We start from the raw sequence: 15,033 nt of genomic DNA, 5'->3' as shown, positions 1-15,033 counted from the left end.
GGAAAATATGTGGCTTCTTTAAAGATGGTATAGTTCCACTTCAGATCACCTTTTTTGGAACTGAATCCAAAGCACCTAGAAAAGCTCTATTGTTTCAAGATTCCTAGGCAACTAGAACTGTGAACACAACACATTCTGGATAATCCGACCTGAATCAACATTATTATTGAAAGCAGTAGTTGTGACAAATAAATAACTCAAGCTAAATACAAAAAGCAGTTAAAGTACATTGTTATAATTCCATGTAAAACTATAAATGATAAAATACATTTCCTTCCAGAAAAATAAAAGCTATAACTCGGAGGAGGGTTTAAGCATTATAGGATCTTTTTTTAAAAAAATTGACAGGCTGAAGGGTGAAAATTGCCAATTGATGTATGGCATTCTGTCTACCAGCAGATCTATTACACGTGCATGTAATAAATGGGCCAGTAAAGAAGAGAATATTTATTTCTAAAATTTTCACGCCCTCCTCTCATTCTGCAAAGTGACTGTAGGCAGCTAATATTTGTTGCCTTCTCCTAGCAGAACAAGCTGGGCAAGGTTTTTAAAGATAACCATCCTCTGTCTGCAGGAACCAAGTGGCCATCTGAATGGCTGAGAGGAAATGGAGGACTTTTAGAGAAGGACAGCACACGCACCTTAGAGGGGGGAAGGGGGAGATCGTGAGGATGGAGCCAAATGTTAAGCTTTGAACCCACTCCACAGTTCACTCGCCCCAGAAGCAGAAAGTTGCAGATTTCCCCCCTGTTCCCCCGTGCAGGCAAGAAACATGTGAATGCAACATAAAACGAAATGTGGGAGAAAAAGTGTTTCCTCCCTGTTGTGCCAGTAGCAGGTTCTGTTTGCTCTGCCTTTTTCAAACTTCAGAAGACAATTCAAGAGGGGATGGGGAGAGACTGAAGATAAGGCTGTTTTTTCTTGGATTCAGGACTTATGACTGTGGGGGAGCCCAGAATCAAGGCATCCATGTGACTGACACAATTTTATGACCTTTTTGTGGCAGTTCTTAAGCAGACGTAGCAGCTGTAAAGTGAACACTGCAGTCATTAAGCAACCCGATTGTCTGGGTATAAGATAGCGTTGACTTGTTTTAAGGCTTTGTTCAGACCTTTATCCTAAGATGAAGATCCCTGGACCTTCAGATAGCTAAAGAAAGGGCTTTAGTTCTCTTTGCTGAACTTAAATAGCCTCCCAGGCACCACTTCTATGCTTATTCCATAGTTAACCCACAGTTTTTCTCCTTGTGGTAGTTGCCCACAATATGGGCAGGCATCTTCCTGGCCCTAACTTCAAAAGTAATATTCTGGAGAGGAGGAAATGGTATAGGGCAGTGATGGCGAACCTTTTCGGCACCCAGTGCCCAAACCGGAAGGTGTGTGCATGCATGTACATGCACCGGAGCACCAGAAACAAGAAGACAATGTGCATGTGCGTGCCGCCAACTGGTCCTTAGGTTTCCAGCATGCACATGTGCACCGGCCAGCTCAACTTCGCAGAGCACCGGAAACCCAAAGACCAGCTGGCCAGAGTGCACATGCCTGTTTGGGGGGCATTTTGGGGGCGTTTTTCACACCACTTTTTGGCACTCTGGCATTCATGAAGACCAGGGCACCGGAAACCAGAAGAGCAGTTGGCAACTATGTGTATGTGCCTGCAGAGAGGGAATGCGTGCCATAGGTTCACCATCACGGGTATAGGGTTTCCTGCCTGAGCAGCGGTTAGACTACTAGAAGACCTCCAAGGTCCCTTTTATTCTATTCTATTCTATTCTATTCTATTCTATTCTGTTCTGTTCTGTTCTGTTCTAGTACAGTACAGTACAGTACAGTCTGGAGAAAGGAAATCTTTCTGTAAGAGGTGTGGAATACTTTGGGAAATGCTTTACTTTTGTAGAAGCATGCATTTTATTCAACTGTCTCCTTTGGTCAAAAAGCTCTTTTAGTCTTCTGACAATTCAAAACCCTGCAAAACATTATACCAGTGAGAAAAATTGAAAAAGATTGCAAACTATAGCAGCAGAGATTCCTCATAGCCTTCATTTCTCTGCCTCCAACCTCTTCCCAGCCCAAAGCGATCTGTACGCAGTCAAAGAATTTAACCCCCCACAAATTTCCTCTGCCATTTCTCCCAGCCTGTCTCCTCTGGCTGGGAGAACCTCCTCACCTTTCCTTTGTGGCTTTCTGCAGCTGAATGAACTCTTTCCGCAAACTGCGCACCTTCTCTTGGTGTGAGGAGAAGCCAGTCCACACCAACCCACCGGAGCTTAACTCTGTGGTTAATTGTTCCAGTTTGTCCAGATCCTCATGGCGCTGCTTTATCTCTGAATTCAGTTCCTGGAAGCGTCAGGAAAGAGGGGTGGGGGGAGACACAGGACAGATATGGTTGAAGCGAAGAGCATTTATGACTTGGTCCAAAGCATAAATGATTTCGCCGTAAGGAGCAGCCTGCGAGATCCCCCTGATCCCTGGAAGTCCTGATGGATAGCAATAGTAATCTCTGCATACAAGTCATGTCAGGGTAGTTAGAACAGACCTGACAGGTCTCCAAAGGCAAGTAGGTTAGGGCTGCGAAACACCTTGGATTCAGTCCCCAAAGAGGTTGCAGAGCATCTCCCTGAAACACCCTTAGGCTGCTGCCCTGTTCCATGGGGTCACTGACAAGGTCATTCTTGATCATCCTTTTATATGAATTTGAACTTTAACATTACAATTATGGATAGATGACCCCCGGATTTCTGTGGGCAAAGCCTGTCCTGAAGAAGAATATGAAAATGGATAATCCCAGAGCTCTGGTCTTCTGACTTGCAAGAATTCTATTCGGCCCCTCTCATCTCCTCGGCTTCACTGGAAATCTCCTGCACTTGCTTAATCTCATCTCCACAAGCAGAACGACCAGAAGATGGACAAGAGCCAGGAAACAAAGCCCTGCAGCCAAAGTGCTCCCAGGGACTTGCAGGTACCCCAGAAGGGAGACCCCCTCCCTTCGCAGGAACTTCTAGGGTGAGGAGAAGCGGTCCGAGCCCATTCCCAAAGGGAGGGTTTATTTATATATTTATACATTTATTCATGTATTCAGTTTGCATAGCTCGTTAGAGGGATTTTTGCTATTTTCTTCCCCTTTTCTCCCTGGTTTGAGTTTGCCAGCTCTATCAGAACCCCAGCACTAACCTATCAGCAGAGTTGATGTGGGGCTGCCCTGGGCAAAGGCCTCTCTCTGGAGATGCCAGAACCAAGCCCAGGGACCAGAAAGCAGGCGTTCTCCAATCCTGAGCCTTGCCCAACCCTTGCTCAGCAGCTTCTCACCTGGATCTGCTGGGCGAAGTGAGTAATGTCCCGCTCAGGCTGGTTTCCCAAGGCCAGCATCCGGCCTCGGCTCTCCATGAATTGCTTCAGCTTCTCCGAGAGCTGCTCGTACTGTTCCACCTGGGGGAGGACCTTCTTCCAGGTGTCCTCCTTCTCCTGCTGTTGCTGCCACAGGTGGCTGAAGCGCTGGGTCACCTCTGCCAGCTTGCTCTGGAGGGCGGTGGCAGCCATGCTGTCAGCGGTTTCCATAAACCGGGTCACCATTTCACGAGTGGCTTCCAAGCTGCTCTTTTGCCTGGCAATGTCTTGCTTGAGCTTCTGCAACAGGAAGGATATATATATTGTGCATCTACCCAGAAACAGAAGAGCTGTTTGCTGCCACATGAGCCCAGGGACTAAGCTTCTCACAAGAAAGAAGCCCTTCTCCATGTTTGGAAGTCTCTGCCAGAGTTGCTGCTGCTTCAGGTTCAGAGATTCCATAAAGCCCAGGAGCTCCATGAGACAGACCCAACCTCCCAGCCCAGCCCAGCCCAGCCCAGCCCAGCCCAGCTCAATCAAGAGGGAAACACTGTGCACCAGTGGAAACACTGCAGACCCTCCCATTAGCCAAAGCCCACTCCACTACGGAGTTTCATTCAGCTCCACTGAGACTCAAGGGCCACAAAGCACAGAAGCACGACTAACTAGAGGTAGTCACAAGAAGTCTGGTCTGCTGGTGATCTGGGAGGGATGGGCTCCCCCACTGGGCAAAGCTTACATCAGAGCTGGATTCTAAGCTAACCTTTCCTTTCAGATGCTAGAACTGAGGCTGTCTTACAAATCAAAGGAAATCCAGGGTGTGATGTGTATGTTTTTTTATCCCCTTTTTGTTACTGCAGTGCAGTTGCAGCCGAGCAGCATCGGGCAACCTGCTTTTGCTTGGACTGAGGCCTTTTGAAAAGTTTCTGTAGCTTTTCCCCATTAACTCCTTCAGGGCTCAGCTCGATGCTAAGGACCTGTCTGTCTGCTCCTTGCAGTTGGAAAAGATTCAGGTTCTCTGAGATTGAAGGCTGGATAGAAACAACCCAGAAGATTGGAATCATTCCAGATTCCAGCTCTCCCTGCAGGAAAGAACTCTGCTTAATGTCTAATAAACTTTGGAAGCTATTATTTTATTCATCCCTCCTTTCTGGAGAGTTAGTGTGAGAAGTGTCCCAATTTAGTCCTAAGTAGCAACATGTTCAATATTCTACATTCAAAAGGATCTCCAATTTGATCTCAGATGCTCAGGCTGTTAATGATGGCTGTTCACCCACTGAAATAACCCTCTGCACATACTCAAGGTGTAGCTTTTATCATGCATCAGGTGTCATACAGAAAACCTTTGTACTGAAAGCAACATTTAAGGTTCAATCATTTTCAAAATTGAATTTGGGTAAAATTAATAATTATAAAAACAAGGAAACTCCAGATTGTTCAGAGACATTTTTGGTGTTCAAAAAATCCCCATCTTTTTAAAATTCTGGAGCAAGACTCCAGTCAGAAATCTTACTGTGTTTGTAGCGAGGGCCTCCTGGACGGAAACGGAGGAGAATGCAGACACATCCTCCTGTTTGAGAGTTTCCTCAATCTCAGCCATGGACCGAAGGAGGCTCTCCAAGGCCTCTTGGACACTCTGAGATTGAGCAATGGACTTCTGCAAAAGATCCGAGCGCTCAGCCATCCGACACGAAAGGCTCTGGGATCGGCTCATGATGGAATCTGTGCAAGAATCGAATGAATGACGGGGGGAAATTAAAATGGCCAAAGAAACCCAATGGTCTGGGATCAGAGGACTCAAGACTCTCCAACATGACAGGAAACTGCCCAGGAGGGCTCAGAAGGGGCTTAAGGCCATAAATGTCAACGCAGTCTTTGAAAAAGGCCTAGAGAACAAATACTCCAAAGGCTTCCTTCCTCACTTTAATGCCCCCCCTCCTCCACCATCGGTCATGCTGAATTGCAGACTGAATTGCAGCGCCAGGTTGGAATGTCTTCCTTAGACCTCCCCCCCCTCCCCCCCAGGTTTACCTGTAGTCTGCTGGATGCCTCTGTGGTCGGGAACTGGGGCTTCCCGTATTTCCAGGAGGGACCAAGCAGCTTTTTTGAGCTTTTCTACAGGCACCTGATGCTCTGCAAGGTCCTCCTGCAGGTGCTGTCAGAAGCAACGGAAAAGAAGAAAGGAATCAAAGCACGAAGAAATACTAGGACTAGGTCCATGTCTTTAGAAAGAGGTTCTGGGGCTCAAGAGCAAGGTAGAACCCCCATCAGAAGTGTTTGGTCTGACAGGGTCATGTCCGCTTTTCCTTTGCCCGGGAAGCATGCTGGAGCCCTCCACTATACAAGGCAGGAATGGGAGATGCCCCTTCCCAACCGATGGCCTCGTTCCACTGAGGCTCCCCCTGAAAGAAGGTTTCCCCTAACTCCCCCCCCCCCCGTCCCCTCCCCACACACAAGTGCAGGCTTTTCCAGCTGAAGCTACCGGTGAAAAGTCTGCAAAAGGTTAAAGCCACGGAGTAAGTGTACTTGCTCACTTACTTTGGTGTTAGCCAGCTGCCTTTGCAAAATGGCTGGGTCAGAGGAAATGGGCTCCAGCAGGAGGCGGGTCACAGCCTCTTCGCTGTCTTGCAGCCACGACCGGAGAGATTCTGCTACATCCTGGAACTGCTGAGAGTGATCCATCAGGAGGTTCAGGTGGAGGCCAAGGGCAGAGCACTGCAAACAGGAGAAAAGGCTTGGTGGACTTTTTAAAAAACATCCAACCCACCCCCTCAATAACCCCTTTTTCTGCTTTCAGGGACAAGCCCTGCCATGAACTCAGGTGCTCTTCCTTCCCAGCTGCAGTGGCCTCAGACAGACCACAGCATCAAAATCATTAGGCTGCAGCCTTACAATGGGAACTTTTTAAAACAATTTTATTAAAGATTACAATTATAACAGTAAAAATTAATTCTAACTGAAAAAAGAATAAAAATAAAAAGGTGCAGAGAGAAAGAAAAGTAGAATAAAGAAAAAGAAATGAAATATATAAAGAAATGATTTCCTATTTAGTAATTTATCACCTCTTAAAAGACAACACCTTTTCTTCCCAGATTCCATCTCTTATCTATAAACAAACCTAGAAAATTTTGTCAGTTCGGTCCAGGTGTCAGCAAAGTCCATTGAGGGATACCAGAGATTACAACAGATCTATGTTAATCTTGTTGAAATAAATCAATGTTGCAGTCTCTCTTTTTATTGTAAGTATCTTGATCTTGTTTTCATTTTAATTTGTTTTCATTTTTGCTTTGTCCCTTCTCAGGAGACTTTTCAAAACTTTAACAAACCTCTTTTGTAAATCCGATATAGGAAAATTATAGAATTATCACTCTTTTGGTTTATTGTTTGTATATCCCTTTTAATTATTAATATATCTGCAAATTTTTGTATGATCATTTCTGTGTCATTCTTGTAGCCTATCATTTGTACACCCACTTTTACCTCAGTCTCATTATCTGGTGGAATAGGTCCCCTTTCCATAACCTCTTTTAGGCAGTCTCCACATAAAGGCAGATGTCTCTCTTGACACTAAAAATTAACTTTTGAATTCATTTCTCAAAAGTCTCCTTCAATGTATCCAATATTATAATGTTTTGCTTCATTCTGCAAGTGTAAGCCAATTTTATGTGTTGTTCCCCTTTAATTGTAATTTTCAGTTCCCTCTAGCATCCAATTTTTAAAATCATTTGTGGAAAAAACATTTTTCCACAGAAGTCTTTATAAATTCCAAAATCTTATATCCAATTTATCTGAAGCCTTAATCCATTTGTAATTTTCCAAAATAAGTTTTAATTGCCTTTTTGCAGTTTATTTAAAAATGTTTTAATGTCCTTAAACTTGTAATTAAAATGCTTTTTTTTCCTAAGGGCCGAAGGAAACTCACCCTGTGGTGTCAAACCTGTCAAATAAAGGTGAATAAATGGAGAGGGAACATGAAATATACTTACAATGGGAAATTATTGAGATTATAAAGACAGAACCATAAATTTGGGGCGTGTAAGAATGCATAATTATATAAATATAATGATGAGAATAGCTGGGAATTGTAACCAGGCCCACATCTCGGCCAAAAATAGGCTGGGGGAGGGGGGTGTTTCAAAAATACAATTACTATATATGTATACTTTTTTCTTTTAAAAAAAGGAGGAGGAGGATATATGTTAAAATTAAATATGTATATTGAATTATAAATACCATCAACATAAAATGGAGCTCGCTCAGAGGCTGAAATACACCAAGTAAATGAGATGAAGAGTGCAGAGGAGAGGAGAGAGGGAAGGGAAGAAGAGAGGGGTAGGAGGAGAGAGGGCGGGGGGGGGGAAGAGGAGGAGAGACATGAAGAGTGGAAAGGGGGGGAGAGGAGAAGGAGAGAGGAAGGGGAAGTAGAGAAGAGAAGGATGACAGAGGGAAGAAAGGAGGTAGGGAGGAGGAGGAGGAGAGAGGGAGAAGAAAGTGACGGATAAGGTACAAATATGGTATATGGAGAGCAAAAGAGCCAATAATTGTTTTGGGGAGTTGATGGTAAGACGAATTGATGTAAACATTTAATAATATAATACGATGTTGGTCATGTAATAGTATACACGTGGTTATATGTTATGAAAATGAAAAATAAATAACTTTATACCAAAAAACAAACAAATAAATAAAGGTGTCTAATAGCTGAAAAGCAGCGAACACAAATTTTTTGAAAAGAAAGAAAAGTAAGCCGGTTCTTTCAAAGCCACCGACAGTGTAAGATGATTATTCTCTCATCTCCCAGAGTTCTAACCCCGAGACCCGAGACCCCCCACTTGCAGTCCTCTCACAAGGAATAGTGGTCTGGAGCACATACGGGTAATCTCAAATTCTCTCCTTGTCCGGAGAACACCTAGAAAGAGCTGCTCTATTGCCAGCTCTTTGTTCTGCCACACCTCCATTATTGGCTCAGCTTTTCATGGAGCTGTCTTTGGTCTGCCATTTCTTCCTTTGAAAGTCTCTCAATGGAGCTTTGCAAAATATAGGATCCATGAAGATCCTGGGCTGGCACAGCAGACGTTTTTACACAAGAAAGTTTGCTCAGTTGCTTCTGAAGTCTTAGCATGCATTTTCTCTTTGTAACTCTAAAATACACATGTAATCTGGTAAAAAGAAAAGGGGGGGGGGGACAGAAGATGATGGCACAAAAGTAAGTTACTGGTCCTCAGCTACCCTATCTTAGTTCCTTGTTTTAGGTAAGAAAATAGGGAAAGAGGGAGACCAGCTGCTCTTCCAGGATTTCCAATCACTCTTCTAAGGGTGTTGCTGCTGCAAATCTTTAGCAGTGGTGGGACAGCAGATTCCCCATTCTACATTCATTCCCCAGAGGACCCCAAAGTGAGCATCGTGGATCATCTGGAGCAACTATCATGATGGCACCCAAGTGGGAAGCTAAGGGCAGTTTCTCTCCTACGTTGCGGTGGCTGAAACCCAACGGAGAGCCGGTCGTGACTAACTTGGGGAATTAAGCTCTCCATGGCAACCTGGTTTGGAAAAGGCGTCCTTGCGTCCTGGCAAGACTGCTTTCCTTCTGAGAAGGGCTCTGCTAGAGCAACGTCCTGGGTGGGGACAGGGCTCCATGTGGGTGGGAACTCCTGGTGCAAGATCCTCTTTTTTCTCCCTGCAGAGAAGGAGCTCTGATGGCTGATGGCTTGTGGGAAAAATCTGAAAGCAGAGAAGTGCACAGGAGAGGCCAAGGTTTCCCGGTTACCCTTCCCAATTTATGAGGTGCTTTGCCACAGATCCAGAGCTCCTCTTTTCTTTTACAACAACCGTGTGGTGCAATCATAGCCTCTTGGAGAATGCAGCCCTTTTATCAACAGAGATAATAAGGTAGAAAACTGTTGCTAGATTATATAAAAGAAACAAGAGAAACTAAATATAGCCAAGTCCTAAATAAACCTGAAACTGCACAAGGAACAAACTGAAGTACCTCCAAAATAAAAGTATAAAAAAAAAACTCAAACAGTTGTTACAGAAAAAAAGCACCAAATGGTTTCTTTTTCCTTCTGTTCAATTGTGTTGGATTCTTGGAGACCGCCAGAAGTCCCTGCATTTTCTTTGCCAGGGTTTTTCAGAAGCAGCTCATCCTTCCTGCCTTCTTCTTAGTGCTGAGAGAGAGTGACTGGCCCAAGGTCAGCCAGCTAGCTTCACACCCAAGGCAGGACTGGAACTCACAGTCTCCCTGATTGTAGCCTTCACCAATAAACCAAACTGGCTCTTTTAAAAAGGTATTTAAACATTCATAAACTCCAATGAAATAAGAACATGACAGCCATTAGCTCAAAACTAACGTTGTTTTCTATTGAGAGAAAGATATAAAAAGGAACATCTGTTTGCTATTTATCCCAGAAAACTGGGATAAAATGAGGAGTGTGCAGGTCTCTATTAATAAAAAACAAGAATTGAGATCACTTCCGGTTCCTGTAGGTGACGGACGTGTTGTCCGCTGCTCGTCTCCTCGGTGGGCTCCTTTTAGGAGCACAGCGGGCCCTGGAGAGGTCTTCTGCCGTAGGGCGGCTTGCTGGAATCCCCCAGACTCGGCGGCAGCCGGCGGGGGTGTTTCCAGTCTCGCCCCAGGAACCGGGGAGCGGAGGGGGGGCATGAAACAGCTGCCGGCTGTCTGCCCTTTCGTCAAATGGGCTCCGGGAGGAAAGAGTTAAGCGAAAAAAGAGCGGCTGGAGTGCCAGTGGGGAGAGATCCGCCCTAACCTCCTTGATCATCATTAACAGATAAGCAGCAGACTATTGTAAGTTTTTGTTCAATCCATTTGAAACCGGAAGATTAGAGGGGGGTATTTCTTTCTCTTTACCCCCCCCCCTCGGACAAAGCGGCATTTGAACAATCTCTCTCTATATCGGAATGGAGAGAGAATAAAGGCTGACTTGCCACTTGTACTAGCCATGTGAGAAAGATTGATATCACAGCTGCAAGAGGTGATTCCTGAGCTGTTTTCTTAAAAGGAAAAAGCTTTATGGAACTCCTTGTTCTTCTCCCTGCGAAAGGAGGAGCCAAGATGGCACCCCTCCGTCTTCGTCTTTGTATTTATAAATGAAGCCTGCCTTTTGAAACTACCTTTGAAAAAAAAAAAACATCTAGCAATTGTTTTAATACCTTCTCTGAAGGAGCTCTGGATCTCTCCTGTTACGTGGACTTCCTGATTAATTTTGACTATTTAACTTTTCCTCTTTCTGGCGTACCTTTGTCCCTTGGAACTGTGAAGGAGAACTGACTTTCTACTTTTGGATTTGCCTGCCGTCTTGGACCGGCACAGCTGCACGCTCCTCTGACACCATTTTTTTTGCAAAAGACTTATCACCCCTGAACGCAGATAAATGGGGCCCCAAAAACCACCCACGGGCAAGTCATTCTCCGCTCCAGCTTCTGCCACCTCCAGTCCAAGTATGCAGCAGACAAAAATTACTTCATTGTTACAACAAGAAGGGACTAGAGAAAGCTCAAAAGAACTGTCTGTTAACCAAATGTTTCAGGAAATTATGAGGGGTCAAAATGAGTTGCAAAAAGAGGTGACAGATCTCAAAGATGAACTCAGAGCTGTATAACATCATATAACAGAAAACAAACAAAGGATCAGGATGTTGGAGGAGGGGGAAGCTGGATGGGGGAAGCTGGATTAAGGCAATCCGGAAGGGAAATTTAGAACTGGAAAACTTTATGGCAAAAATAGAACTTGAAAGAATGTCTTTTTTTCTCAGATTCCAGAACCTACCAGAAACAGAAAATGAAGATCTTAAGGATATTATGAGTACAACTTTAGCAGAATATATTAAGAGAGATAAAGAACAGTTGTGGTGGGATATGGATCTGGTTTACAGGATTAATTCAGCATATGCTAGAACACACAATGTTCGAAGGGAGGTACATGTCAAGTTTCTTAGGAGGACCATGAGGGATGAGGTGCTAGGGGCCCAAAGGGCGGGACCATTAAAATATAAAGATAAATTACCATTCTTAAGCAAATTCTGAAAAAAATAAGGGAAAAAAGGAGGAAGTATTCCTCCTTATCAAAGAAATTATACAATAAAGGAGTTTGGTTTAGATGGTTATTGCCAGAGGGAATGTTGATTTTTTGGGAGGGAAACAGAATTAGAATTAACACAGTAGAGGAGGCAGAAGCCATCATTAAAAAAACATAGTTCTTTCCTAGAAGATGAAAATAGGGGAGGTGGTGAAAAAGGTAGTAATGTGCAAGATATGAAGGGGGGGGGGGCTGTGGCTCCATCTGGGGACAGGGAGGAGGGAGCAATATCGAAAAGGCTCAGGTCACAAAAATAAAGGTATTTGAAATACATGTAATTGTTGATATACTAGAAAATGACAAAGAAAGAGATGATTGAACATATGGTTGATATAATGTAAAACAAGATTCTGTCTATGCTTATCTTTTATACGTTATTTTTAACATTGTAAAAATTGTGAAATTGGGGGGGATTTATACCATCGGCACGGGAGCTGCCAAAATTTTCTATGTACCTTCCTTACCTTTCCCTATAAATGTTCAAAAACCAATAAAATTCTTTAAAAAAAAACTAGAATTAATAAAGCAAGCTTTCCTCACAGAGGAAGGCAGAGGTTACCAGCATACAGAATATTCCCCAAACATCAGTTAACCAGAGAGATGAACTGGTTCTAGGAAAGTCATCCTTAACCCTAAGAGTGAAAAAGTATTTGGTCTTTTCTGATTTTCTGAAGTTTGCAGCTGTATATTATCAGAGTTTCCTGTGGTTCCTGTTGTAATATGTAAAATATTGAGGGACCATACCAAACCAAAGTGTGGTGCTAGTTTCATTTATTTCATAAAGAAAGCTATCTGGCATGTTTTAGTTTCAAATTGGTTATACCTGTTTTAGCTGCAATAATTGCTCGGTGGTGCAGTGGTTAGAATACAGTACTGCAGGCTAATTCTGCCCACTGCCAGGAGTTCCATCCAGGTAGATGCAGCCTTTCATCCTTCCGGTTAAATGAGGACCCAGATTGTTGGGGGACAATATGCTGACTCTGTAAAATCGCTCAGAGAAGGCTGTAAGGCACTGTGAAGTGGTACATAAGTGCTATTCCTAGTGCTATTTCATGCCATAATCAATTGTCACTCCTATCACTGAATAGGAATTTGGCCCAGTCCTCTGCAGACAGCCAATATATGAGGGTTTTTAAACATCAACTCTCCTTTCAGATCTACCACCATATTTGTATGAACTTTGGATTCTGGCTTGGCCATTCCAAAACATTTGAATTTGCTCCATGTTGAGTCTCTTGCAGTCTCAATGGTATTTCTTGCAAATATTCCTGTGCACCAATGTTGCTACTTTGCTGTTGTTTGAAACCAGTCTGTGTGATCTACTTGCAGCAGCTAATCACTGTTTCTTCAGCTTCTTTGCAGAGATGGCACTTGCTGTCTGTTGCTGTCTTCTCAATTCTGGATTTGAAACATTTACGCTCACAGCTTGGTCTTGTGAAGCTAATTAATCCCTCTGTCTTTTTCTTCAACTTTCTGCTTTTAGCCATTACTAGATTTTGTTCTTATCTGCTTTGCCTGCTAATTGTTGCTGTTGTTATTGTGTACGTCTATACTGGCCATGTAATATATTGCCTTGCCATGTTTCCTTTCTATTCTTCATTTGGTCTTTCCTGTAGGGCCGTTTGGTCTCCCAAGTACTCAGTAAGCCTTCAATGAGGTACTGGCTTCAATGCATTTCCTTCACTCTCCTCCTTCAGATATTCTTTTTTCTTCTTCAACTGTCTGGGGTACCTGCAACCTTCCATGCCCATCAGGCTTTTTCCTTAGTCAATGTTGGTGAGTGGATGGTTTTTCTCATCTTCCTATCCAGGACTTTTAGTTTTGCTTAAGTCCTGTCCACTATTCCAGCTGTGCATCTAATGACCAGAGTTGTCCAGGTGTTAATTGCCCTGATGGTATTTCTTGCAATGAGTTTGAGCTTTAAGACCTTCTTCACTCTCCTAATATATTCACTTCTAACCTTCTTCTTGAATTCAGTGGGCTTGGTGTTATCAGCTTGAAGGATGCACAGGTATTTGTAGCAAACTGTCTCCATTCAGGCTTTTGATGCTATTTCCATGGGGTACTTTGATTCCTTCAATTTTTACTATTTTTTACTATTTTACCTGTTGATGGTAAGGGTGGCAGATTTGTCCAGCCCAAACTCCACTGCAATATCTTGGCTGCACTGTATATATCCGGAAAGTGAGGATCAGGGATTCCATTTCAGATGGTATTTTTCTATACAGCTTCCGATTGTCCTGGTAAAAAGAAGATGGGGTAGCCCGCCAGATGTTTTTGATGTTGGGAGCCATGGCCTGACTTCTTCGGTGTAATATGGAGCACTGGTGTTCTTCTTAGGGTGCAACGGTTTTCAGCTTGATATGATCCCATGAAGCCCATTCTTATCCAGTAAATTTCTGATGGCAGAATGATGAAGACTGGTTTTCGTCAAAGAGAGGCCCACGGATCCCTGAATGCTGTTCAGTATTTATTTTTTTTAGGTTTCCTGACACACATATATAACCAAGCATGCCAGGCCCCTCGGATCTGTGTAGTGAGAACTTCACTGTTGGTGAAGTTTGTTTTATGAGTTTGACGCAAAGTAGCATGACTATTTAATGGAACAACTGGCCCCAGTTATCCTTTCAATCAGATTGAACAGGAGGACAGTTGTATTCCCTCACTGGCATATGCAAACATTCAGACAATCTGCCAGGAGGCAAATACTTTCCCACAATCCCAATTATTCCAACCACTAGCAGCTTTGAGGATGTCACAGAACACGGGTGTCAAACTCGCAGCATCACATTGTCATCATGTGACATATCACGACTTTTCTCCCATTTGCTAAACTGGGGGTAGGCGTGGCCAGTGCATGATGCATCCGACCTGCACTCTGCGTGTTTGACACCCCTGCCACAGAAGAAATGAAAAGAAACTGGGGAGCAGATATGATGGGTTGCTCAGAGAAAATCACCCTTTCCTTTCAAAGGTTTCTCCTACCTTAGAGTGGAGGGTGCCATATCTCCTGTTGGCGTCTTCCAGTTTGCTCTTCACTAATGTGCTGGTGGCTAATATCTCAGGGTGTGGCTCCCCTCCACTTGCAGCAGCCACAGCCTCCTCAGCATCCAACACTTTCTGCCCTGACATCGTGACAAAACGTAAGTCCCCTTTGTGGGAAATCACATCTTCAGAGAAGCTGCTCTGCTGCAGGAGCAGAGGGTGAAGGGACTCGAGGCTGCCGTCCCCTGCACACATCTTCTCCAAGTCTTGCTCAGCCTGTTCCAGCCAGGCTGCAAACTCTTGGTGGTCCCGCAAAAACTTCTGCAGCTCATCACAGAGCATCTGCGCTTGTTTGAGCTGCCTTTCTGTCTGAGACAGGGAAGCAGCATACTGGTCCTTCAGCTCATCCAGCCTTCTTTGCAAATTCTGCTTTTCTTCCAGTGTAAGATTGCTGTTTTGTTTGTCCAGGAAACTCTGGGCTGACTGGGTGGCTAGAATGACCTCTTGCTGGTGAGAAAGAAGCTCTTGGTGATGGACCTGGAAAGAAAACATAAAAAACTACATCAAAAGTATATCAAAACCAAGCTTCCAATAGAAAATTCAAAGCCAGACCCTGCAGGCCAGGAAGAG

At 44.0% G+C, this 15,033-nt stretch overlaps 1 protein-coding gene across 15 annotated transcripts in view; it reads right to left on the bottom strand.

Annotated features, from left to right (window-relative positions):
• Nucleotides 1-15,033, bottom strand: part of MACF1 (microtubule actin crosslinking factor 1) — a 325,486-nt gene that overhangs the window by 109,567 nt on the left and 200,886 nt on the right. For all 15 annotated transcript variants that reach the window (XM_081962854.1, XM_081962865.1, XM_081962863.1 and 12 more), the window contains 6 exons: nucleotides 14,404-14,940; nucleotides 5,862-6,038; nucleotides 5,355-5,478; nucleotides 4,837-5,045; nucleotides 3,306-3,623; nucleotides 2,167-2,336 (listed from right to left, as the gene is read on the bottom strand). In XM_081962854.1, the coding sequence (XP_081818980.1) occupies nucleotides 2,167-2,336; nucleotides 3,306-3,623; nucleotides 4,837-5,045; nucleotides 5,355-5,478; nucleotides 5,862-6,038; nucleotides 14,404-14,940 (1,535 nt within the window). The remainder of the gene's footprint in view (nucleotides 1-2,166; nucleotides 2,337-3,305; nucleotides 3,624-4,836; nucleotides 5,046-5,354; nucleotides 5,479-5,861; nucleotides 6,039-14,403; nucleotides 14,941-15,033) is intronic.

This window comes from Natrix helvetica (assembly GCF_964273705.1).
Source record: "Natrix helvetica genome assembly, chromosome: 9".
Taxonomy (NCBI): domain Eukaryota; kingdom Metazoa; phylum Chordata; class Lepidosauria; order Squamata; family Natricidae; genus Natrix; species Natrix helvetica.
This window is presented reverse-complemented; position numbering and strand designations above follow the sequence as displayed.